Genomic DNA, 26,016 nt, shown 5'->3' on the forward strand with positions numbered 1-26,016 from the left:
TTAGAGAAAGCAGAATACAAAATGTAAAAATTCTAGGTTTTCTAGTTAAAAATTAAGGGTAGGGATGAGGAGAGAGAGGAATTTAAAATACACAATTCTAGTAGAAAAAGAAATACATTTTACCTGGTCTGTACTTGGACTTCTTGCCTTGTCTTCATTTTCTCGTTTTAATTCGTCCTGCCGTTTGGGACTTCGTAAAACGCGTTGATAAGGGTCGCCACTTCCAAGATCACTGGTGTTTAGCACAATTAAAGAGATCTTCTGTACGATGTCCACTATCACTAATCCCGACTCGTTTCCATAGGCCATTCTGCAATTAATATAAAATATTTTCTTACATTCTGTCAGTTTATGGTGCGCAATATTTTTAACAGTTTACAAAATTGATATACGATAATGTCATTTTAATTGTGAATTTTTTACATTGCAATAAAGTATTGCAACAGTTAATTTTATTCTGTAAATTATACTCACAGGCCGTATGAGGAATTTAAGCTGAGGGACGTTATATTTTCGGGTTGTTCTCCAGGTGGTGCCGTCGTCAAACAAATGAGTGTCGCTTGAAAACCGGGCGTCCTTTTCTGCAGACCTGTCTTGACTTTAACCGGATGATTAAACTCTATAGTTTTCGATTCCACGTTTCCTACGATATTTCCAGTTGCCGGAGATTCACGATCTGGTGAATTGTCCGGGTCTCTAGTTGGATCTACTGATAAGCATATTTCCAACGTCTGCAATATCAAAGAGCATGGTTTTAATTTTTTTTTTCTTTATTATTTAGATATTAAAAAGAATGTCTTATCTTTTTTTTAATTAATTAAATAGCAGTAACAAAATGTATAAACATGAACAAGTAGATAACTCACCACTACTTCAGACATACTTTCAACCTTCTTAAATTTGAACAACACGACGTGCTTGCCGCTACCCGCAATAGCTAATTTTCGACTTTCAGGACAAAGGAAGATAAGTTGAATTGCTAACGGATCTTCCTCATTATCTATACTACGTGTTTTAATTTTTTCAAAAAGTTTTGCCGTTTTTAGTTTGTAAAGAACTTGTAATGTTCCCGCTGAAGCGTCCCAAAACTTGATACTGCCATCGGCGTGCCTACGAATAACGTATATGTTGCAGAAATTTAACCAGCTTATTGATTGTCGTCTAACTTATAATGGACTGTAACATATATACATGTCGTAACATGACTGTACAGAGAGTAGCACGTAACACGAGCATGCATCTATTTTAGTGTTATAAACGTCATTGTGTATTTATTAATGCAAAATTATATCTATTATAATATTACCCGGTGAGGATAATCTCGTTATAACTGCTAGAACTGGAGCTCCACTCGCCACCAGAGATAGGCCATTCTTTCTCGCTAAAGCCGGTTTTTTTCTGTGATTTGGATCCAACAGAATAAAATGCAGGTACTAGATCCGAAGGGCAATCCGCGAAATATGCACAGCATGTCACAGGAGATTCATGAATATCCATAGGATATGGATTCTCAAAACAAGGGAATCCAGTAGTTAACAAATCTATCACAACCAGATCATTTTGTAGTAAAACGACAACAGCATAAGGATCTTGAAAATCTAAAAGATGATAATAATAATTATTATTGCCGTTAAATAATAATTTTATTAAAAAAAAAAAATAATAAAATGCATGTTCTACTGTACCACTAGCCCACGGACTATCACATAGCGTTATAAAGTCTACAACATTATGTTCCATTTCCAGCACCGTAGTAGTTTTTCCATGTATCACTGTAATGCTAGGTGTTCTCCCAGTGGTGTCCTGTGCCAATCCACCAGAGAATATCACATATGCTTCTCTGAAAGTTTACATTTATGTCGTATATTATTTAAGATTAACGAATGGTTATTACTTGAAACCATAAATTGTTAAACATAGGATGTATTATTTTACCCCGATCTCGACAACTTCCATTCCACTTTCTGAATGGGTTTGCAACGTTCCGGTTCTCCGTCTTTACTGAATTTTGCTGAAAAAAGAGACATAAGTGTAAAGTTTTATACAATCAAAAAGAATAATAGAATCCATCAAATCTTACCATGTGGAAATGTCACCGTTGGCTTAACTTGCCGAACAGTCCAAGTCGAAAGAGAACCGTCTGTATGGCTGCACATAAATTGTTTACCCTCGTGGTGCCATGTTATCGATGTTATAGATGTATCGTCCATTTGACATCTATAGTCAGCAGTCTTGGTTTTTAAATCCCACATAACAATTTGCCCTGACTGAAATCCTATGAGCATCTGAAAGCAAAGCATTCACGCGTATAAGAGAAATGCATTTCATTATTAAAATATACGTCCTTGAAACAAGACACAGTGGATATATATATACGTATGCATATACAGGTGACAAAATGTATCCTTATACAATATGTCTTGATTTTGTTGTCACGACAATACATTTAGCATGTACATAGAAAGATCAGGTATAAAAATGTAGTGAACAATGGTGTCTACAAAATTTGTGCGAAGGGCACAGACAAAACTCAGAGATACGATGATTGCGTATGATGTCGATTATCAATTGCTGAAGAAGAACGAATGAAATGGACGATTTTTGTAATTAAAGACAAGTTTAAAAATACGTTGCAATTAAAAAAGATTTATGATTAATATGCAAAATGACAATTATGCAAATTTAATCTTGGCGTTAAACACGAAACCAATATATATTTTATTTGGAAATCTTATATTTCTTCGACTTCAAATTTTTATATTAAAAATTGCAGTTGTATAGTTTTAATTCTTAATAGCATTTTGTTTCGATTGATTAAAGATATTTTGCTATGGTACTTTTACAGATAAGAAAATAATAGATATAATTAATGGAGGTCTATTAAAATTAGATTTGTACATTTTCAATAATTCGTTTATCTGTACGATTAAAGAAAAAAAAAAACACTTTTATAAGAAATGTTTTCTCGACACAAACAAAATGGTACACGTACCTCACAATTACAGTTACAATCGATAAAACTAAACAGCATGTGATATATACGATATTACATATATAATATCAAAGACACAGAGAGCTGCAAATGCAACTCGAACACACAAACACTCATCACACACTCATGACTGTACAATTAGTAGGTAAATAGAAGATATATTTGCGTAAGGCTGCAACAGAAACTCCGTTGTCAAAAATTGAACCAACAGTGAACTCACAAAATATGTAAAAAGATGAGTGATCATGACCGCGCGATATGACTTTCATCAATTTATAAAATCGAATTTTTAAGTCCATTTTAGAATATTGAATCCATTTTAGAATATAGTATTCACCTTTTTTTTTTTTTTCTTTTCTTCTTAATAAAATTAATATTTTTGATTCTCTTTCGTTTATTTATACATCACAACAGTGACAGCATGCACGCATGCACACATACAACATGCAAGCACACACTTGCACTTATTGGCTTGGATTTAGACAAATAATCCAAGTTTGTAAGAAAAAGAAAAAAAAAATAAGTAATTAATAAACGCCAAAATGTTCCTTTTTCTCTTTCACGCGTCACGGTAAAATTGAATAATGTCGAGTATGAAATTATGATAAGGATGGAATAATAATGCAAAAAAAACGTACTCAAAAAACGCGCGTACCTTGCTCAAATCTAAAGGATTATCACTCAAGTGTACTACAGCGCCAGGGTGAGTCTTTCTAGATCTGAAAAATATATATATGTATATACACACATGTATAAGAGAATCATTATTTTTGTGTAAATGTGAAACATATAAAACTCGTGTGCGGCTTTCAACCGGTGTGTTTTATTGCAGTTTTATTATCGTCGTGCTTCTTAAGTATTACGTTACTTAACGTGCCGATAATGTCTTTACGTATTAATTGGCACTGTATATATATTAATTGCATTATATATTTTCACGAAACACGATAAGAAATTCGTGATTGATTAGCATGGAAAGAATAAAGACTTGACAACGTACTGCCGACAAATTAAATACAGAAGTATTAATAGGCTTTATCGATAGTAATGAGTTTTCGGAAAGTAGGAGGAAGATCACAAGAGGACACGCTTACATAAGTTATTTTAAGTGTCTCGCTATTGGGAATTATTCGCAGCAAATTATTTATTAGCGTGTAGATCTACAGCGATGTTGTTCGTGATTTATTTACTCATCGAATTAATATTCTGTGACGCAAGTTCTAGTCCAAGTCGGGAAAGGTGTCTATGTTGAAAATAAGAATAAATTAGTAATCTTTTGACTGTCGGGCAATTCTAAAATCGGCCAATTTTCACGGCTAATGATTTATATCGGGGATGCACCGAGATAAGTCCCAATGGTGGCACACTTATAATCAGCACCCTTATACCATCGCTGCCACATTCACATCTATGTGTCTACAATCAGGCACAATAAAAAAAACTACAGGTCTTTGACATCTGCTCCTCCCCAGCGTTAACAAAGTATAAAATATATAGTACCGGCAGAATTTTTATTCGAGATAACGCAAATGTTATCCGTTCACCGTTAATTAATTAACCCATACATTCACACATTTAGAACACAATCTCGAACGGCACGTCCGTTATAGGAATTAGTGGAAACGGGATCTGAAAATACATATACTTTTTCACTCATCTTTTTGAAGGAGGGGAGAAAAAAAAAACCCACCTTTAAAAGGAATTCTCTTGAAACATAGCAGTGTTAATCTGTTATGTAAACGTCTCGATTACACAAATAGCTAATATATATATTCCATTTAATTCGATACATTCTCTAAATCACTATAATTCCTTACTCAATGACGTAATATTAATGTAATAAAATAATTTTAATCGTCCGCGCGAGATATATATAATTTATGCCAATTAATTTGTAACAGAATAGGCAAGGAATTAGTGGTTCGGAAAATGTCTTTCTCCGTTACTGTTTTTTTGCCGAAAATCTTTCTGTTGCTCTCAGAAAACTTCATTAAAACAATGCCTAATTAATCAAGCGATAATAATTCAGAGGAAATTCACGTCGTACTATTGCCCTTAGCACTGGAGATCCTATCGCTGAAATCAATCACGTTAAGTGGCCGTTCACTTTCAAAATACTTACCTTAATGCAACGAAAATGCAAAACGCATTTACACGCTCGTAATTAATGTAATTAGAAATTACGAAAACTGGCATTAGAATTTATTATGTTTTCGCATGCATATTTAATCAACGCAGGATTGCATTTGTTTCTAAACGTATCAGCGTTCGTACAGATAATATCGATATATACGCCGCTTTACTTATTGAGATCACCAAATATATCTTGGAAGCAAAAAAACGAAAACAAATGTATACTTACACTTCGATAGCCTTGTTCCAATTAATTACATATCCAGATAGAACGAACGTTTCAATGTGCAGTATGTGAACGTTTCCTCGCTCGGTCCCGATGTATAACCATTTACTTTGCAGCGGTAAATGAATGCAAGAGATTCTGTCGAAAACGAATATTATACGTTCCAATTAACACTCACTGCCGAGAAGTTTAAACAGTTCAGTTAGCGCTCGCGAAATGTGAAATCCCTCCAGCATATCACATTTCACTCGTGCAACGTGTAATTAAAAGGGCGGCCATTAGGCGTGCTATGCACGAATCGCGTATATCGCGACGAAGACGAAGCTCAAAGCTTAAAATTAGGGAAAGTAACATTAGCTCGTCGCGTGCTAATGACTGACCTGTCTCTTTGAAACTTGAGGCTGTGTACCACCTGCGGTATCTTCTGACGGAAGTTCCATAAATGCAAGGTGTCGTCCTCCGTAGCGGATACCAGCGCTCCTTCGTTGATCAGGAACTGCAGTCGTAGCACGGCCGCACATTCTTCGTGTTTAACGTGTGCATCCACGCCCGGTCTACCCAAACTGTTTTATTTTATTTTTTTTTTGTACGACGTAGTTAATTAAGAAAAATATAGAGCTGTATCGATTACAAGCCACGGTCGCAATCACGAAGCTCGGCCATGTTACGAAGTATTAATTAAAAGTTTACGTAATCCTCTCTATAAAAAATTAGTATGTTACGCATGAATTAGCTGATTAATTGATTCTATTGTTACCGTTTATTAAATTATATGTATATTTTTTTTTTTGTTACAGATCGACGCAGTAGCATCCGCCGTCGTCAACGAAAGTGTCGTCACCGACGATATTATTAATTATACGAACCGCAGTCGGTTTGTCGGTCGTTCCGGGAGTTTCGTAAAATATTCGGGCGGAATTTTTTGACATACGACTTTCTTCTAAGCGCGAGTGCCGAACGGGAACGCGCGAAAGTGATCAATAATTTTCGCGATTGTAAAATCACGGTCGGGGTGTTCGCGAGTGACTCGTGCGCGGAAGGATGACTCGACACGTCCCATCTGAGAGGAGGAGCAGGCCCGGGAAGGGCATCATGCATCGGCGGAGCAACTTTTAAGTAAGTATAAATTTTTTCTTTTTTAGAAAATAAAAAAAAAAAAATTAAACCTCTTTTTTTATTAATCTTATTAATTTATTGGCACGTCTACATTAATATTTTCTTTTTTATGTTACAGTCACCGGCAGAATTTTACAACTCCGCTGAAGCTCATGCAGATCGGTAAGTCGCATGATTTTTTTTTGTAGTTCGTAATTAAGGTCTCTAAAAAAATAGCGCGCGCGTAACGCGTGCATGGTTTTTTCTAGTATCTATTAAATTTCTATAAATTTATTTATAAATTGATTTCTTTTTAAATCTTTTGTTATTCGGCGGATTACTAAAACTTCGCATAGAAATTGAACGTATTATTAGAGAATTGTGATCGATACCAATTCGTTAACTTCCACACTTTATACCCGAAAAAAAAAAAGAAAGATGAGGTCCTTCGAAGTTCTTTAAATCGTAAAGATTTCCATCTACATCGGAATTAGCAGCGCGGCTGAGCGGCTCTTCCGTTTATAGTTCATCCGCGATAGTTATAGTAATGCCCATCGAACTGCGATGAGCATCTATTACTACACTTTGGGGCCACGATAGATCAATGAAATCATCGACGTGTAAAAACACACGGTCGAAGAGCCACGAAACGACAGGACCGTGTAATTAATCCGCTAAAATTGTACATACCCGAAATTTTTTTTTTTTTATCTGCCGGCCACAAAATCGAGCAAGTATGGTTTTTACTTCCGCCGGTGAGAGGTTCTCGACAAGCGTTTTTGTAACGTGAACAAAATTACGCGAGTGCATTTACCGGCGTTCACGGACGTCCGGAGGAAAAAGTTTGACAGTCGTTTGCGGCGAAACGGCGTAAAAGAGAAGAGACAGAGCGAGGGGGGAGAAAAAAAAAAAAAAGTAAAAATTGTATCGCATTGGACGCGCGGCACTAATGAATCGACCGAGTTATCGCGTCGTTTTAGCCGACACGCGGGAGAGAAAGAGACGTGTAATTGCCACCCCGTATTAACGATAATGTCAAAGGATACATCCTGAGGGATCCTGATTTAGTGCCAATAGCTAGAAGCCTTTGAACTGGGTCGAATGCCAACGCTGTCGGCTGATGCGGGAAGCCGTGTCTGAATGTCTGTAACATAAAAGGCGTCCGTTTCATGCCATCTTTCCTGCTTTAGCCGCTTGGAAGAGACTATTCATCCCTGCAAGGGGTTGCGCAGATATATCGGACGAGCGGGAGGGGAACGGCATTGTTTCACCGACTTCTATTGTGCGCGTCGTGGACAACCCGGCTACTGTTAATTCTATACCTTTGTCGCCCGTAAATGTTAGCAATACGCATTGTTCGTCGGCAGATATTTAAAGTCACCCTCGCCGGGCATTATCCTCGATTTTTCCGTAAAAAGCCATTTCCCGTCGTTACCAGGGCGGGTCCTGAAATAGGAAACAAAATGCACCCTAGTCTTCGCGCTTCGCAACAAGTTTTTCTCCCGTTCGAAAAGCAGGCATCTTTTATGAGCGAAGCTCACGTCGCGCTAAGTAACGCGACATGCGACACTACATGCCGTACCACGCCGATATAGAACATCGCACGGCTTACACCGTTCCCAGGAAAATTCACCTTTAAAAGTTCACTTCGCCTCGCTTTACCTCGCCGCGAGGTGAGAGATGAGGTAATCTTATGAAATGGAAAATGCGCCTCGCCGGCGCGCATTTCGCGTAGCTCGCGAACTCGTCTCTGATTCCGCGGGATGCATCGATATGTCGCGGTTCGAAAGAAAAACCGCGGGGTAGAGGAAAAAAAAAGAAACGGGAGGCACGTCGGGCTCGGGAAATCGACGCAATCAGCCGGTCACGTAAATGAGGCTGAGCGAAATCTTGTTTTGGATTAACCGCGAACGCGGGACCGGTCGCGGGGAGGATACGTCGAGCACATACGAGAACACGCTTTCGAGGTCGATTTTGGTGCAGCGGGACTCCGCTAACCGCTTTCCGCCGCTGGTGAAAACCGCCCTCGTCCCATTTCACCGACCACCCTCGCGACGGGGGGAGGGAAGGGGAAAAGAGAGAGAAGTGGGTTAAAATACGGCGATACGAAAGTTACGATCGCCCAAGAGGCACCCACCTGATCCCCGCGACCCTCTTCGGGTTCTCCGATTTCGCCAATGTCCCCGAGGGAGGCTCGCCCACGCGCAATTTCCGCTGGGCCGGCTTGCCGGATCGCTGATGGACCCGCCGTCAGCAAGATACCTTGCGAAAGGTTACCCGCGCGGAATAAGAGGATTGCGGGGGATTTTGAAAGCTACGCCCGAACCCGATCGAGTAATCGCGGCTTAAGTCGTATAATTAATCGTGTAATTTCATCAACAGTGCAATGTTTATCCGGCGATATATTCCGCCTGACGTAATATCAGGATCGATCGGCAACTGCCCCGGTGGGTTCAGGAGAGCGCATTCAGAATCTTTTTTACAGCGTTTCACGCTCGTACTCTTTATCGCTTCGTTGCGTGCGGATGAAACCAGGTCGGAAATCGCATCGGTCAAACGGATGAGCTCCTCGCGCTTATCACAATGCACCATCGACGGGCGCCTCGAAATTATTAAATTTCTAATTTAATAATAAACAAACACGCGCGGAAAGTTGCCGAGGAAAGTGTTGAATTCCGAGAACGCTGACGCGAAACTATTGACCTAATTCCAAAAGACACGTTGCGTTCAACGAATTCAGCGATCTTTAATCTGCTCGTATATAAAAAAAAAAAAGGGAAAAAAAAATCGCGCTTCGGCACGGAAATTTAAATTAAGTATGTAAAATAAGAAAAAGGGGACGGGAGGGAAAGGGAGAGGGTTTCCCCAGCTCGCGGATGTAATTTTGCGGCCGCGGGAATTAATCCGCTCACGCAGTGCGGCGGCCGCGGATTATCGTCAGGCAGAAAGCGTTTCACTCGATCGTGTTATAGCGTGACGATTGCATTGTAATTTGCGGCGACAGAACGGCTCGCCCAACGCTCTGCAGGCGCGACAATCCGAGCGAGCAGCATGCACGTACCGGCTCTGCGGTGCGAATAAAAATTTCCCCGAGCCGCGTTAGCCGCAATATGCCACCACGTTCGAACACCGTTCCGTTGTATACACAAATTCGTCGATTGATCGCCCCGTTTTCTCCATTCGTTTTAGGTGCCAGCTCTATTTCCAGAAAGGTAACTCGCGCGCGACAAAAAAAGAGATATTTTTTTTGTTTACCGACTAAATAACAAACTAGAAATTGAATCGACGGAAAATCGAGTCCGCATTAGGTTCCCTACCCCACCCTTTGACGACTTTCGGGAACGGTCAAGGGAAACGAATCGCGGGATCGTAATTATTTCGCTAAATTAAAATCGCAGGAAAACGTATGATTTTATTAGACCCGAATGACGCGCGGAAAAATAAATATGCCGAGCGAAAATTATAAATTTATCGTCGCCGCAGCATTCGCAGTCAATTCTAACGATATGCTATCAGTGCAGTTTCCTCACTCGCTCACGGTATTATGTAAGGAATATGTTTATATCGTTTTTACTGCCGAGATAATATTTAATTAACTGTTCCGCATTCGTTGATACAATCGTAAAAATAAAAAAAAAACCAGTTTCAAGTGAACTAGTTTCATTCGGTTAAACATTCATGCGAACGAGAGAGCCGACAAGACCCGACGAATTCCCGGTGGGTTCTCTCGGCATAAATTTCGAATCGACACGTCGCTTCTTTACAAAAATGCCGACGTCACTTTTCGAAACTCGGACCCTTGCTCGTTCGAGCGGCAAGTCACTCGACCTTCGAGGGAACCTCGATTACTCGCGTTGTCTTCACGGTTGAACGGCGGATGGACGAAATTGATGTCCGCCTCAGTTCTAGAAGCTGCGACAATGCACATATAGGCGACATAGCGAAATGACAGACACGACGAAATGTGCGCGAGTGGTAGTCCACAGCGTCGACTCAATATCAAGGTTGCTATCAATTTTCCGTTAGTGAAAACTTTGACGCGCGTGCGTCGGCTCTACTCCGCTTTTTCCACTCCGCTTTTCGTTTTCTTTTTTTCTTTTTTTTTTTTCTAATTTTCTGCAACATGCAAAACGGTGAGGGTGCACCGATTTCGGTTGCACCGAAGCAACAGCCGGAAGAACACGCGGATAAATCGTTCACTAAATGAAATGATTTACATAGAGGAAGCGATTATTCATACGATTTTACGCTCATTGTGAAGAAGAAAATGAAAAATATGCGGAAACGCGCGGTCGGGGGCGGCGAGGAAAAAGCCGCCAGAGATTTTCTCCTCAAGATTGGATCGCGTTCGATTTTCCGATGACGCCTCTTCGAAATAAAGCCGAACAAAGGAACCCCGTCGATGATAATAGATCCTCTCTGGCGGCAATATCTGCCCGCGGTTCGGCCCGATGTGGAAAAAATTAAAAGGCAGCGGGCCGCGCGTACCTGCGACGGCGGTATCCCCGTACTCGCATCGCGGCAGCTCGAATTTATTCATCTCCGCATTTTCTATTATGCGACCGCTAGCGCAGCTGCAACGCCGGAGGCCATTATTTCCGCCTTGCTGACAGATTCAGATACGCGCGTGCTCAAACGAATGTACGTCGCGACGTAATTTCTAATTTCTCGCAAGGTACACTCGTCCCGCTCGCCTTTCTCTGCGCCGCACATTTTTCTTTATCCTTTTTTTATTTTTCTTTTTCCTAATTTTTTTTTTTTTTCCGTTTTGTTATGGCAGCTGCACGCGCCGAATAAACTCGTTGTTCTTCACGCTCGCGTTCACGTTACGAAAAATCACGGCGCGATAAACAACCGGGACGATCTATCTCTTAACAGCCGGGGAAAAAACTTGGCCTTTCCCGTAGATTTATACGTTCCACGCTCGGTGTCTCTCTTTTATCGCGGCGGCATTCCAACGCGGGGAGAAGAAACTCGGGGAGGCCGATTCTTTATCTCGTACGTAACGAAGGACGGTGTTGCGGCGGTGTAATTAAAATCGTGCCCTGCGAACTCGCGCGTGCTGCGTTTATTTATTAATGCCTTCGGCGCCGGACGACTCTGGGTGCACAATGCGTCTCCTTATTGGCGATATCACCGCATATTGCTGCGAGCCCACGAGAGAGGGCGAGTCATCGTAACTCGCGGCGTATTGACAGATCTGTCACATATGTGTCTCCTATAAATTGCTTTTATTGGGAGTACAAATGACACTTCCCCGCATTTTATTACCCGCGCGGTTTACGTCCGAAAAATTGCACGATAAACCGAAACGGCAACCTGACGGCGAAAAACGGGCGCCGGTCGCGTCGTTGGACGCGTAACAACGCGCGTGGCCGATCCGCGCCGTTCTCGCAGCGTGTCGAAAATGAGATACGGCAAGAAATATCGGAGGAAGATAAGATAAAGCGCGAACGTTCGCGAACACGTACGGGCGATTTTTCAACCTCCACCTGCTTCTTACATCATTCTTCCGGTGCCTCTCGGGCGCCAAGTGGGGAATTACCGCACGGCCTCCGCCGGGAATATCTCTCGAGAGGAAAAGAGATAGAAAGAATGCAGCACCCTTCAATTTCGCAATCTATTACGTCGTCCAACGTAAAATTTCACGGCGCAAAATTAAGTGCGTTTCCTTCTCTCGAAGTCCCGGCGATCAATATTCATTAGGATGCTCTCAAACGTATTAGCATTGCACCAAAATTTTCGCGATATATCTGCGGGATGTATGCAAATGTCAGGTGAAGCGATAAACCACCGTGTTCGCGAGATGAACCGTCGGCAATTATGCGGTGCACGCGGCCGTATCGTCGTTTCCGAGAAGGAGCACGGCGGTTTCGCTCGCGGAATAATGCATGTTACTATAAACGCGCGCGCTATCGCCGCATACACGAGGAAGCGAGATAAGCGCAGATTTCGTACCGCGTGCAGCTTTATCATTCGACGAAGAAACATTTTTTTTAAGGAAAAAAACAAAAAGGTGCACGACTGCATCTAATCGACTGACGCGAGGGGGGATTCGCGCACGTTTTCGCTGTGTCAGCTGCGTCGTAAAAACGGTGGAATCGAGTAAAACCGGTACACCTCGAACGTCGTCCGTGTCGCGCATCGGGAACATTAGAATAATCCAGCAATGACTGCACGCACGGCCGCCTACGCGCGATCGAGCGATGATTTCAGCGATGGCGAATTTGCATCGCTGTCCACAAGATTTGCGCTCACCTCGCCGTGAAAAGTCGCAATTGCGACCTCGACGATTTTCCGACGATGTCGCACCTCGGGAAGGCAAGTGGGAGATAAGCGCGATGTTGGAAAGCGCCGATGACCAATCTGCGAATCAATCATCGAGAGGGGAATTCCCCCGCGAGTCCCGACGGGCGATCGAATGAAAATTGCAGCCCGTTGCACGGCGAGATCGCGAAGGCCGGGAAGGCGAATCGGGATCGATCGGCCGCGAACGGCGTGCAGCGGCACAAAAATACCGCGGCGCATAAAACATAGGCGACGTCTCCCCTAATCGCGCGCCCGTTCGTGTTCTTTCTCGCGTATATTCCCTCGTATCTGCCCGTATCGTTATCTGTTCCGCCGGCCTGCGTTAGCGGATATTCGCACGAACCCCGTGCGCGGCGATAGTCGATATCAACCTCGCTGACAGTTAACGAACGACTCGCCCGAGTAAATAAACGGAGACAGTTTTCGGCGCGCGTAAGCCAGACAGGTCCGGCGAGATACCTTTGCGCGAACGTGCGGCATATTCGTGTACCGACAGCCATGTTTACGCTCTTCGGTTTTATGCGCTTCGAAAGCCAGGCAGCCCCGAGATTCCCGATGCGAATCGCGCGTGCTGCCTTATTGGGCTCTCGCGCTCGCATGCCTGGCTCTTTCGAGCCAGTCCCGAGGCGCGATTTCGAAATTATTCAACGTGGAAACGACGCGAGAGCTCGAACGTGACTCGTGTGTGGCACGAGTAGCTCAAAGAAAACCCCCCCCTTTTCGAATGCAAAGAGCGGAAAATTGTAGGAGCCAAGGAAGATGATAAAATTGTAAGAAAGTGCCGCTTCCACGATTTCCTTCTTTTCACGTAGCGCGATATACGCGAAAACGCGGCGCGATCGCACGTCAGTAATAGCGCGGTGCAATTGATATGAATTTATTCAGCGGTATGAATCCCAAAGAGTTTCGGGATTACGTAAGCTCTCTCGGTGTTGACACGGCCGCGCGTTTGCTGGCTGCGGTTGTTTACACAGGCTCGAAGAGCAGAAAGCTCAAACCGGGGATGCTGCTCCGGCAGGGAGAAAAAGGTTCCCGCCGAGCGGTCGCTCGGGCGCCGCACTTAAGATGAGTGGCGAATAAAACGCGAATGATCGAATCTTTATGATCGTCGAATCCAATTTAGATCGAAATGTCGCATCTCTTTCAACTTATTCTGTTTTCCCTTGGGCCGTTACGTAATGTGATGGGTTTCGCGCGCGTACGGGTCCGATTATAAAAAAAAACTAGCGTCGCTTACTAGCTTCGCCACCAGCGTGACTTTCTCCGCACAGCTGACCCCATAAAATTCCTAATTGCGCGACTTCACGGCGCTCGGTCGACGGATCAGACCTGCAGCTTATATTCTCGAGTCGTGCGAAAATGATTTCGTACGCGTATTACCGTGCAATTCGAGATGATCTGAGAGGTGTACGCCGATCGATGAACGCGTAGCGTTGAGTTTCGTATACGCATATCTTCTCGCACTTTTCGAGACTAGAGCCGAGGAGGAAAATTCGCGGTGGATCCGATTTATTCCGCGCGGCAACGGGAATTCGAGTCGAGAGTCAGCTCGCGCGTATTCGAGCGCGTCCGCGCGGATCTGCGAGAAAGATCTGCGAAAAGTGCGTCAAGAGAGCGGCGTGTTATCGACAGGTCCACTTTAATTAGGGCGCACGGCGGACAAGCGGAGGGGAGGCAAAGACAGAGGCGGAGAAGTGCACATCGGGACGTGCACTCCTCACCGTGCTCGGTACTGACCTTCTTAACTTGAAAGTGCTCCGGCCTGAGATTCTCGACGATCTCCTGGTCGGGCTTGGTGGGCTGCGGGACCGACGACCGGAACCCGTCGAGTACACCCTTGATCGTGAACTTCTTCATCGTGCCTGGCGAATGGGGTCGGCCACTTCGGGGGGGAATCACACGTGCAACCGCGCCGTACGTCCCTCCTTCCCGCTGCCGCTCCGTCCGTCTGCGAAATCGCGGCCGGGGACTCCAAGTTCGGGCTCACGTCGTGCTCCGCTCTCACGACTCGGGCTCATTCGCGAAAATCCAATGACATGTTTGCCCTCGCTCTTTTTCTCTCTCTCTCTCTCTTTCCCTTTCTCTCTGCACGATCGACTTTCGACGTAGCTTCCGTACCTCCGGACACCTCTGCCTGCTGCTGCTGCTGCCGCCGCCACCGAGCGATCCTCTCTACATTTTGACAGTACGTGTCAGCGGACGTGTCAGCGGGGAGTCGAGGCGAGCCGAGTCGGGCCGCGTCGCGCCGCGCTGCGCCGCGAACGGGACGGGACGGGTGTACGCGGGGTGCCGTGCGTGTCACCCCGTTGTCTCGCGTCGCGCACCAGGCGGTCTCCGCTCCCGGGTACAGGTGGAATCGTCGGCCACGAAGAACGACGACGACGACGGCCGTCCGCCCGGGGGACGTGCTTTTACGCCGTGCGCGGTACGCCGAACGCGGCCGAGACGTGGCGAGGGCTTGTTTTCGCGCTTGACGGCAATGCGGTGTTGTTTAATCGCGCCAGGATCAATAACTGGCAACAGGCTCATGTGGAGTTTCGCACGGCCGCGAGCGCCGCGCCGAGCACGCGCAATGCACACCGCGGCCACCCGCGCAATCGCGAGCGGCTTCTCTTCGTTGGTTGGCTGCACCGTCGCGATGACGCGCAACGCGTTCAAGGGTCATGGACGCCCTCCCGAACGTAGCGGCCGCCGCTGCCGCCGGGATTGCGCGCCCTTTCGCCGTTCGTGAAATTCGCAACTGAGAATGCCTCACAGTCTCGTCGCCGTGTCACTAATTACAATTTATTACCTTCCTGTCGCTCGTCGAACACCGACGGACTCCCGCGTATCTCAGAGCTGAACCGCTTTTTTATAGATTATTCCGCGTGCGACAAAAACAAAAGCGGCCATTACGCACGTCATATATGGCACTACGCACATGGACGCGCTGTTTAAACGTATTACGTGAGTCGATGACTTCTGACCGACCAATCGCGGCGTTGAACGATTTATTGCACGTGTGAGCGCGCCTTAAGGGATTGGCACAGGAAGGATAAAGTTACGAAGATCGAAAAGATCGTGGGACCGATCGCGAGGGTACGAAGGGGCGTGATCGACAGAATTGTCTCTAGTGCCTGCGAAGAAGCGGAGTTGTTGGCAGACGGAAAGTCCGGGAAATCTCTTGCGATTCGTTTTAAGAGCGGGCTCGAGCGTCGCACGTTCAGGACCCAGGTTAGCCTTCAAATTCCTGATTTCGTATCCTCATTTTTTTTTTCCTCACGCGTATCTCCCTGTTCTCCCCTTGTGAAGTGTTTGGTTTGTCTTTTTTTGATTTGTCTCTCGCACGCACAGCTGTTATGGACATGGTGATCACGAATTTGCAACAGCAGCGTCAAGTGACGGAGCAGCTGCGTCGCGAGGCCGCTCTGAAGCGGATCACGGTGAGCAAGGCCGTCGAAGATATTATGAAGTACATCACCGAGCACGAGCAGGAGGACTGCCTGCTGGTGGGCTTCTCGTCCCAGAAGTCTAATCCCTTTCGTGAGAAAAGCACCTGTATCTTACTTTAAGCCCGCTTGCTTAAAGTGAAGAAGCATGCCGAGACAATATCATTTTTGCATCCTTGATCGTTGTCATTGCAGCGATAAATGTATTCGCGATTGGAGTAGAATCTAAGTAATTTTCTATTTAAATTATTTTATAATATATATTTATATAAGGTTGTTGAAAGTGTGCGGCAAAAATATAATTTTCTATCGTAATGTTTGCTATTAGCATTGCACATTTTACATAAAATTTAGAAGATTCTTAAAATTGGTACTTGTACAATCTCATGTGAATCATGTGAGTTACATGCAGGTTCATGCCTTATATTTTTAGAACCTGATTGGAAACACTATAATGACAGATACAATTTAATAGAATGTATTTTTATATACATATATAAAAAAAACTATTAGCCAGGTATGTACATTTATATCGTTAAAATATCATTTTATCTTAGTACTAAAAGTAATAATTTCATTTTCTCGCATTTAGTATTACACCAGTAAAATATGTTAAAAGTAACAATGATTAAATGTTGCCAAATGTGTAAAACTGACATTAATTCTTAATTTGTTCTTAATGTAAATTTTTATAACAGATTATTTTCAATACCTTCATGAAGTGCCTAATAATGTGTTAAATTTGAGACTGACAGCAATGAAATAATAAAATATTTACGTAAACAATATCAAAACTTTTATTTTAAAGAGCAAGATTTTAACACAACTTTACAGATATAAGCGCATTTTTATTGTAAAATAAAACATAATATTTAAAAATAATTGTTTTTATAAATCGCTTTTTTTTGTCATCTAAAATTATTTTAAAATGCGATTATTCCTGAGGCAGACATCGCGATTATCGTGAATTTCAAAACCAAATAATTTCATAGTTTTTTATGTTTAATAAACCTTTACTTGTTATTGTTATCGGCTTATACAGGATGTCCCATAGTGTTAGTTTATTATGGGATACCCTGTATATATCTTTAATTTGCCGCACGTTATTACGCTCCGAACAATTCTAATTATATTATAATTACATAATTTTTAATTATGCAATTAATTCTTGGTTTTCCTAGCCCTTTTTGGTTTCGGCGGATCATCAGATGTGCTTTGATTGGGATACATATGCTCAAATTCAGGCATTAAATCAGCTACTTTCTTACAAGTCTTCAAAACTGAAAAAAATTTTACAGAAATATATAACTTGTTACAAGTTTTTTTTTATATTTTTTTTTAATGCAATTTTTATTCTTTACATATATTTTTTGAAATTTTAATAATTACTTACACGATTGCTCAACGGTATTAATTGACGGAGGTTTAGGTTCTTTGTCCATAGCTAATATCTCCACTGTTTGTATTTGACATTCTAATTTATGGGATTTAAACATATATGGATGATAATTTATATTAAGTCGATCAATCGTATTTTTCCACAGATCAACTTCTTTCTTACACAATCCTTTGGATACGTTATTCTGAGTTTTGTAACATTTCATTGCTTCTTCTTTATCTCCTATATTACCTAATATAAAATTAAACTTGTTACTACCAAAAGTTTCAAATCTTTTTTTTTTTAAAAAGGTAATTTTATACTGTTAAATATACCTTGATATGCAATTTTCGATAAATAAAAACCACCCAGTTCTGCATTCGGAATCATATAGCAAAGATCAGTTCGAGTATTTACCCGCAATGTGTACGTGCATACTATCATTTTTCCTTGAGCAGCACACTTATTTAACAAAGCGCCAAATAACAACAGATTATCTACAAGAAACAAAAAATACATTTGATATTATTTTTATAGTAATTAAATGCTATAACATGATCATTAATTCATTACGTTTTTGTATTATGTATCTTATATTGTGTTACCTTTACGAGTGCTATGGTAATCTGCTTCAACGAACGACTTTCGTTTAACGTGATGTCTGAAAAGATCGTCCGGTATAGATCTTGTGCCGATTATTTTAATACCCGTTGGATGTGTATGCTTTATTCTGTAAAGCTCGTTTTGCGTGAATTGCAGTTTCTTACCGCCAATTAAATCCTTAGATATTAAGAAAACTTCTTCTGCTATCACATAAGGTACACTGAGTTCCTCACTGTCATCGTCCTCCTACAATAAATTAATTAATCTGATATAAAAAATAAAAAATCCAAGACATCTTAAACACACTACTCAAAAATTGTTTTATTACTATATATAAAAAATATGCACCTCATCGAAATCTGCATTCGTTAAGTATGTTACCCTTGATAAAACTTGATTGGTCGCTTTACTCAATGTCTTAGTACCTAAGCCTCTACGTTTCCTATAACGTAAATTTTGGGTTTTTTATTTATAAATGTATTTAACAAGTGATATGCTAGCTAATATGAAAACCTACTTTCCCAGAGCACGTATAACCAAATCAATCTCCAGGCCGTCGTGTATCTGGAGACATAAATGTCCAACATTCTTGTTCGGCGCTTTAATCTGCTGCACCAAATCCACTAATGATATAGATTTATAAACATCTGCTCGTGTCTTTCTTGACAGAATCTCTAAATCTTGAAAAAATTGATCGTTCACCCCATTATTTCTCAAACTGATCACATGTAATTTAATGTCAAATTCTTTCAAGGATGCTGCCTTCGATCTAATACGATGTTTTTCGGTGTCTGCAAGTTCGGGAGTTTGGCAGGTAATTACAACTATTCTGCGTTTAGTAAGAACTGTTTTTATCCTCAAAAAAATATCTAAGGCGTATGTCAACGCGTCGTGAAGTGGATAAGTATCCTCTGATTTCATACTCTGATAATCCTTCACATTGTTTTTGACTATAAAAATCGTTAGAAAATTATTAGATGAAAACTTGTATTCTCAGACTGTGCTTCATTAACCATTAATTGGCATGGATTAATTGTAAATAATAATAATTATTATACTTACTTAGTTTTCTAACCAACAGTAAATCATCTAGAGTAACAACTCTGAGTTCATGTAAAGTCTGAATGTTCTGGAATGTTGAGTTTGCATTGCTTTTTTCGGTACCAAATAATACTACACCCATCCAATCCTGCATATTCCATGCTAGTTTTTGTCGGAGAATTTGCTTGTACAACTGAGGGAATAAATTATGCCAGTCAATTGTATACAGGATGTTCCACCACATATAATTAAGCTCTTAAAAGTAGGTAAGTCTTTTGGAGACAAGTAGAAAAGTTCTACCTATACTCCTAAGAGCTTAATTATACGTGGTAGGACAGCTTGTATAACACATCGATTAATATATATTGCAACTAACCTTGAAAAACTTTCGAATATAAGTGAGGTTGGCTTCTGGTTCGACATCAAACATTCTTTGTGTAGCATCGACAAGAAATAATGTAGCCTCTCTTACACCATACAATTCGCTCGTTGGCATCTTTTCTTCCACGTCTATATTGTAATCTTGTGCATTAAGTGCCATTTCTGTTATCAATATGTTACAATTAATGTTTGTGAAAAACAATAATTTTCAGCATATTTTAAATATACGTGCTGATATTCATAACACCATCGGCATTTCAAATTTGCAATTAATGCAAGGTTTTTACTTACTGTTAAAATAAATACCGTAAAGATTAGAATTCTGCGAATACCTGATAAATCTTCGATGCTTTGATATATTTATCGAACAGTATATCTATTTCTTTCTTGCCGCGTGAATAAAGTCCATCGATGAACGAGTTATCACGCTAACTGCAGTAAGCAGTACAAATAATAAACGTTGGACCGGTTGAACGTAAATTTCATATCAATGATTAGCAATTATATAGATAGAAAACATACTTCTGTTTACTTGATATTGCCAACTTCAAAAAACATAATTCTCTCATACGTGTATCCATTTTTACAGACAAAGAACAATGCTCATTTATCAAGATTTTTCAAAACGTAATCGACATTTGATAAAAATTTATTTTTTAATTTATATGATAGCTTGACCTGAGCCAAACAATAAATACATTATGCATCCTAATGCATCGATAACGGCTATAAATAAAAAGACAACAGGCCAACTGTGTGTTACATGTAAAATGTGCCCGGAAAAATATACACCAAGAAAGCCTGGAAAAAGAACAAAGATTTATTAGCAGCGCTCATGCAATTATTAATTACTTTGATTATAATACGTACCAGGTATCGCGCCAACGGTGTTCATTAAACCGAATACGCTGCCCGAGTGTTTCGGCGCGAGATCTGAGGGATTCACAGCAATAGCGTTATTGTGGAAACCTGACCCACCGATAATTAATACGAGACAAAGTATTGCACTTTGAAAACCATCCACTTTTGCTGCAAGATATACACAATACGAATTATTAAACGTCATTATGTAATCAACTAATTAATATCAATTTATTAAGATATACCTAAAAATAATAGACTTCCAATTTCAATGACGAAACAAATTGTCTGAATTGTTTTCCGTGTCACAGTTACGGAATAGCCGGCTTTAATTATCTCTTCCGATAAAGCTTTTCCTAAGAATGTACAAGGTACCAACGATAGCCATGGCACCATATTTACGACCCAACCCTATAAATTGAAATTAACATAACAATATAAAAATTGATTAAGTTATTAATTATTTTAATATTACAAATTATTTAGTTAATATGTAATTACAAATTAAAGATATTTTTTATTAATATTTATTATAGAAATTTATATAATTTTCTTTTTATATATTTTGTAATATCAATAATGAATAAAAAAATAGATAATGTAATTACCTTAACTTCAGGAAATGTATCATGGAAATATGTAGGCATCCATGAAAGTAACACAAAGAAACAATTATTTTGACAAGCATGTCCAATAACACAGGACCTGAAAATCATAATTAACAATTAATAAAAATTAATTAGAAAGTTGACGTATAAAATACATTGCACTTAAAAGTTTTTATAGTTGCACAATGTTATATAATTAATTACCACAATTAAATAATTCAGAATTTGTATAAACTATTTGTGAGCGCAATTACAAAAATCTTAAAATTCGGTTAGTATGAAAAAAATATAATAAACGTAAAAACTGAACATTAATTCTACGAAATTTCTACATTTTTTCAATTTAATTTAATTGCGTTTATGACTAGTTAATTATAGAAATTTTTTTTGTGCTTCTAGGCTATACAAATTGAAAATATTCCATGCATAATTACCAGAAAGGTGGTTGTGACAGAAGCTTAGACCAAGGCAAAGTGTAGTCAGTGGTCAACTTGGTAGCTGTTTTTTCCTTAAAAGGCAGGATGTGATAGCTTAATAAAGCTGTCCATGCCAAACTCATGCTTCCTATATAAATTAATTAGCATCACAATATTATTATTGTTATGCTTATTTCTGCTTAAAATAAAATTAACATGGAAATGCATTCAATTTTAATTAAATTATTCTTATGTATGTCTAAAAATTACCATCTTTTATTTATGGATTCTTCAATTAATTTAACATCGATTTACATAAGCTACATTGTACCTAACGCTCGAAAGACAATCATCCAGTCATAATTCTCCAATAGATAAGAGCCTAAAGACCCAGTGAGTAGAGTGCCCAGAGCGGATCCTGATATTAATAAACTAAAGAAGGAGGCTCTTTCTGCCTCGTGCAAGCGTTGACTGATTAAGCTAATCATGCTAGGAAAATGCATTCCTGCAAGTTAAATAAGTAACATATTATACACCATTATCTTTTGTGCATCTAAATAACGTTTGAAAATTTTCTCACCTTGGAATGCTCCATTTATCATTCTCATCGCGGCAACAAGTAAAACTGAAGTGCCATCTCCAGAAAAGAATTCTATGATTTCTGGCATTAAAAACGTTGTTGCTGACCAACCGAGGGCAGATATCCATAATATCCTTTGTCCACCGATTTTATCACTAATATAGCCACTGGCTACTTGTGTCAATGTATAGCCCCAGAAAAAGCTTGATAATATTATGCCTGAATCTGACTTTGACCAATTTTTTTCTTGACTGATAACGGGTATTAACAAAGGAACTGACGTACGTGTAGCATATACCAAACATGTGCCACATAGCAGTGACAGAAACCATTTCCGTCTCTCTTTCCTATATAAAACAAAACAAAATTATGTTCCAATTTCAACAATGTATACATATATAGTCAAAATAGTACCTAGACCACGATGAAGTGGTCCTGTCGTCAAACGGAGCATCCAGCGGTATTTGCAACTGCATTGTTTGCTAATTTTAGTTCAATTTCTGCATTAGAGCATTGATTTTCATTGACGTTATTTCAGCATGTGCCGTAATTTTAATGTGCATATTTAACGTTGTTGATACGCAGGCCAGCTGTCAAAATCCATACACGTCATGTTGATCTCTGCGCTAACCTGTTTATTTCGATGCCTCTTCGCTTCGAAATCCGCAAGAGCGATTCGGAGCAGTAACACAAGTTCGCAAACAGAATTTAATGTTCCTAGCAAAAATACATTCTTCGCGCATGCCGTGTATATAATTTCAGCGAAGTATTCATTAACAGAAATAGCTTTACAAAATAATAAAGATATATGTATAATTATTTTTTTCAATTAGTTATGTTTGCAACAAAACAAAGATTATGTCTCCCTCTGTCTCTTTACTTGCACGCTCTGACAAACCCGTACTCTTTTTTTAAAGTAATTCTGCATTTAAAAACACTAAGCCAATTTTTTTTAACTGAGAATTTACATTAATTAAAAAAAACTGCCTAAGTAATAAACAGAGTATTTAAATTGTAAAACGTATATTAAAAGAGAGCTTTAATTAAGGCATGAGACAATGATGCATTGCCGTGATGTCATGATGAGTTTTACGTTTCATTTGTATAATCGTCCAAAAAAAAATTTAAAATATCTGTAAAAAAACAAAACAATAATTATTCAAAATGCAAATGAGCCAATTGCAGATTTTCGTCATTAGTATATAAATTAATTTACGTACAAAATTATTTTATTAATTTAACGAAAAGTTCTCCAGGTAATCCAAGATATCGTTATTCAATTTAACAAATCTTCGACTTGATTATTCGTTCGTTTTATTTTCGTGTCTTGAAATTGTCACGTAATTATTTTTTGCTTGATTTCTTGCGCATTGTCGGGTATTGTTCTTGAAAGATTTCGCAATGTGACCAATAAGCGAGCCAAGTCCACCCGTTCGTCCAGCGAAGCTATAAAACACGTATTGTGATGAAGAGCGCACAGTTCATATGCAGCATTTATTAAACGTACTTCTGATACGACTTAAATACATACTTACGAGTGATTCGGCTCGAAGATCAGCGAAGAACACGAATATCCGTCTTCATCCGTGTCGTTTTGATTCGCCAAATATATAATATTCGCGTCCAAGGCGCATTTGAATTTAATCTCATTTTCGTCATAATTAAATTCCTTATCCTGTCATCAATATTAAACGGAATTGATGATGTAGCTGATATTCCTGTCGATGATAACGTTAGATCATGAGTTATCTCTGTGCTGGCGATGAACAGTGCTCAGTCTGGACGACGCTTTAACGTCATGGTCGTTATCGCGAGATAATAGCGAGTTATCGATGAGTAACACACGGTTTATACAATATATAAAGCAGTTCGAACGTTTTACTCGCCGAGGCATATAATTACGTTATTAATATGTTTTAGTGTATGTGCGCGCACCCGCATACACGTGTATTGTGAGTTTGAATATATTAGAAGAAGAAAACGAAGATTGTTGGGAGAAAATATCACGACAGTTAATGACGCTGAAAAAATTGTCATGTATTTTAATTAAATTTTACCGTGCACGCACATACACACGCGCGCAAGCACACATGCGCGCATGCTGGCACGCACGTATGAAGCTGGAGTTGAAATTTACCGGCAGTTCTACATAGTAAAAACAATATTCTACTAATCGGCAAAATATTGAACTTATTATTGAATTAAACGAATTGAACAGCGACGATAAGACGCCGATTAAATTAAGAATAATTTTATCTAACCGTCGGTTAAATTGCAGAACGTAAAACGTAATATTAAAGGAAAAAGATTGTACAAATTTTGATGCACGAAGAAGATGTTTCTACCGACGTTCGCCAACAAAGCTTACTTGTCATTTTTATTATTCCTGCTGCTGTTCTTCGTCGCGATGGATATGCTGCTTTATCTCAGAGTGCAGAATTATGACATTCGCCCACGTGCCAATAATGACACACGAGCGTCGCCGTACCATTCCCCCGTCCCCTGCGATCTGAATCCGATCTGCACGGTGACGGTGAAGGCCATGATGCTGGATCACCCGAATCACTACATATTAAGCCCACTGGCGTCCCTAATTGACTACCTACTGGGTATCAGCCGATACTGGACTTGGCTAACGCCGAGTACCATCAGCGTGTCTCACGTAATAATAGCCATAATAGGCGCTCGATGCATTGCCCGCAGTTCTCTCTTCAGCAGGCAATTAGGCGTCATGTTGTTTCAAGTCAGGGGCTGGATGGACAACTTGGACGGACACGTGGCGAGAACGAGACTGAATATCCAGGGCGAGAGGTCCGACGTTGGCTCAATCGGGTTCTTCGTTGACGGCATTTGCGACGGGCTCGGATGCATCGCGCTCATGGTCGCGGTGTTCATCCTTCTCAGGCGCAACGCGAACGACGGCGCTAATTACGAGCGCTTACCTGTTCGAGTCATGTCGACGTCTCACAACACCGTGTCCTCGAACTCGTGCCGGAAGTCGCCACTCTACGACACACTGATGGTGGGCCTGCACTTCTCCCTGATCAGCTTCGCTTGGAACAGATACATATCTCTGTACCAAGACCTTCTGGAGACCGAAGATCAAAACGTACCTTTGATCAGCCGGGAAGATATATACGATAGGCAGACCGTGGTCTTCAGGAGTTCTGCATTTTGCGGCATCACTCTTGTCTGGAAGATGTTCAACTTTCACGCTATGATGGATTACCTCCTCCTGGCGATATTTTTACCTGGAAATCTGCGATACCGCATACAGGAATACGTCAGACTTACATGGTGGCAGCTACCCGCCGTTTTACTGCTGCTTGTCTTCATCAGCGAGCTTCATTATATCAACGCGTATGCTTATGTGAAAATGTTATCGATAAACTGAAGTTTGACAATTAATTTCCTTCTCGAATGCGATTTTTCACCTGTAATAATTAATTTGTTTTCGTCATGCACAGCGAACGTTTTGTGTTTTTGTACTTTTTAATCTTAATGACTACATAACTGCTCAAAATTTTATCCTCTGCTTATACATACCATACATGTAAACATATAAAAATAATATGAAAATGTAAAAAGGTTTTATTGAAGAATTTGTGAAATCCTTGTGAATCAAGCAAGACCGAAGGAGCACAACTACAATTATTTTCCTAAAGAAACTGTTGCAGATCATTCTTGAAACAGTTGAAACCGTTAAAAAACTTAATTTTTAAACAGTTGACGCGCTAGTGATATTTTTCAAGTAACTTCCAGAGAAAAGTTGGCAGCGCCAGTTAGCTCCGCGTCCTATCGGCAACTTCCTGCTTCTCCGTGTTACATTAGAAAGAGAGGGCAGCACTTGGAAGCTATCCCTTTCTCTTTCCGCCGTTCGGGAATACTCTCGTCCTTCTCAGTTTCGTAGCAGGCTCGGACGCGCTGTCTTCGTCGGCGCGAGACCGCGAGAGACGTCGCCGTCG

The 26,016-nt window shown here is 40.7% G+C and overlaps 5 protein-coding genes across 13 annotated transcripts in view; 2 read left to right on the top strand and 3 right to left on the bottom strand.

Annotated features, from left to right (window-relative positions):
- The window catches only part of Tomosyn (syntaxin-binding protein tomosyn), a 35,744-nt gene extending 20,481 nt beyond the window's left edge, over nucleotides 1-15,263 (bottom strand). For 3 of the 7 annotated variants that reach the window (XM_070665759.1, XM_070665760.1, XM_070665758.1), the window contains exons 1-12: nucleotides 14,493-15,263; nucleotides 7,493-7,590; nucleotides 5,732-5,914; nucleotides 5,355-5,489; nucleotides 3,648-3,711; nucleotides 2,081-2,285; nucleotides 1,936-2,011; nucleotides 1,686-1,840; nucleotides 1,307-1,598; nucleotides 867-1,110; nucleotides 475-731; nucleotides 124-310 (exon numbers count right to left, since the gene is read on the bottom strand). In XM_070665759.1, the coding sequence (XP_070521860.1) occupies nucleotides 124-310; nucleotides 475-731; nucleotides 867-1,110; nucleotides 1,307-1,598; nucleotides 1,686-1,840; nucleotides 1,936-2,011; nucleotides 2,081-2,285; nucleotides 3,648-3,711; nucleotides 5,355-5,489; nucleotides 5,732-5,914; nucleotides 7,493-7,590; nucleotides 14,493-14,612 (2,016 nt within the window). In that variant the 5' untranslated portion in view covers nucleotides 14,613-15,263. Of the gene's footprint in view, nucleotides 1-123; nucleotides 311-474; nucleotides 732-866; nucleotides 1,111-1,306; nucleotides 1,599-1,685; nucleotides 1,841-1,935; nucleotides 2,012-2,080; nucleotides 2,286-3,647; nucleotides 3,712-5,354; nucleotides 5,490-5,731; nucleotides 5,915-7,492; nucleotides 7,591-14,492 lie in introns of those variants that run through there. The other 4 variants (XM_070665765.1, XM_070665764.1, XM_070665762.1 and 1 more) reach the window with 3 other exon arrangements.
- Nucleotides 15,264-15,742: 479 nt separating this feature from the next.
- On the top strand, nucleotides 15,743-16,977 carry Ggamma1 (guanine nucleotide-binding protein subunit gamma-1). The gene is made up of 2 exons (XM_070665789.1): nucleotides 15,743-15,968; nucleotides 16,089-16,977. The coding sequence occupies exon 2, from the start codon at nucleotides 16,094-16,096 to the stop codon at nucleotides 16,304-16,306; it is 213 nt and encodes a 70-aa protein (XP_070521890.1). The 5' UTR covers nucleotides 15,743-15,968; nucleotides 16,089-16,093; the 3' UTR covers nucleotides 16,307-16,977.
- On the bottom strand, nucleotides 16,957-20,116 carry LOC139107893 (X-ray repair cross-complementing protein 6). Of its 2 annotated transcripts, none has more exons than XM_070665772.1 (9): nucleotides 19,919-20,116; nucleotides 19,582-19,748; nucleotides 19,227-19,398; nucleotides 18,682-19,114; nucleotides 18,513-18,606; nucleotides 18,167-18,410; nucleotides 17,897-18,058; nucleotides 17,577-17,813; nucleotides 16,957-17,463 (listed from the first exon to the last, which is right to left on the bottom strand). In XM_070665772.1, the coding sequence occupies exons 2-9, from the start codon at nucleotides 19,744-19,746 to the stop codon at nucleotides 17,345-17,347; spliced, it is 1,626 nt and encodes a 541-aa protein (XP_070521873.1). In that variant the 5' UTR covers nucleotides 19,747-19,748; nucleotides 19,919-20,116; the 3' UTR covers nucleotides 16,957-17,344. The 2 variants fall into 2 exon arrangements, with proteins under 2 accessions (XP_070521873.1, XP_070521874.1); XM_070665773.1 differs by lacking the exon at nucleotides 19,919-20,116 and adding an exon at nucleotides 19,878-19,895.
- Nucleotides 20,117-20,219: 103 nt separating this feature from the next.
- Mfs18 (major facilitator superfamily transporter 18) lies at nucleotides 20,220-23,725 on the bottom strand. 2 transcript variants are annotated; one of them, XM_070665779.1, is made up of 10 exons: nucleotides 23,583-23,725; nucleotides 23,272-23,497; nucleotides 22,466-23,184; nucleotides 22,052-22,398; nucleotides 21,803-21,976; nucleotides 21,490-21,619; nucleotides 21,056-21,152; nucleotides 20,693-20,858; nucleotides 20,457-20,615; nucleotides 20,220-20,387 (listed from the first exon to the last, which is right to left on the bottom strand). In XM_070665779.1, the coding sequence occupies exons 3-10, from the start codon at nucleotides 22,525-22,527 to the stop codon at nucleotides 20,248-20,250; spliced, it is 1,275 nt and encodes a 424-aa protein (XP_070521880.1). In that variant the 5' UTR covers nucleotides 22,528-23,184; nucleotides 23,272-23,497; nucleotides 23,583-23,725; the 3' UTR covers nucleotides 20,220-20,247. The 2 variants fall into 2 exon arrangements, with proteins under 2 accessions (XP_070521880.1, XP_070521881.1); XM_070665780.1 differs by having other exon boundaries at nucleotides 23,587-23,673.
- Nucleotides 23,726-24,386: 661 nt separating this feature from the next.
- On the top strand, nucleotides 24,387-25,641 carry LOC139107900 (ceramide phosphoethanolamine synthase-like). The gene has a single exon (XM_070665783.1). It carries the CDS (start codon nucleotides 24,387-24,389, stop codon nucleotides 25,443-25,445), a length of 1,059 nt encoding a protein of 352 aa, XP_070521884.1. The 3' UTR covers nucleotides 25,446-25,641.
- Nucleotides 25,642-26,016: the final 375 nt, after the last annotated feature.

This window comes from Cardiocondyla obscurior, linkage group LG14 (genome assembly GCF_019399895.1).
Source record: "Cardiocondyla obscurior isolate alpha-2009 linkage group LG14, Cobs3.1, whole genome shotgun sequence".
Lineage (NCBI taxonomy): Eukaryota > Metazoa > Arthropoda > Insecta > Hymenoptera > Formicidae > Cardiocondyla > Cardiocondyla obscurior.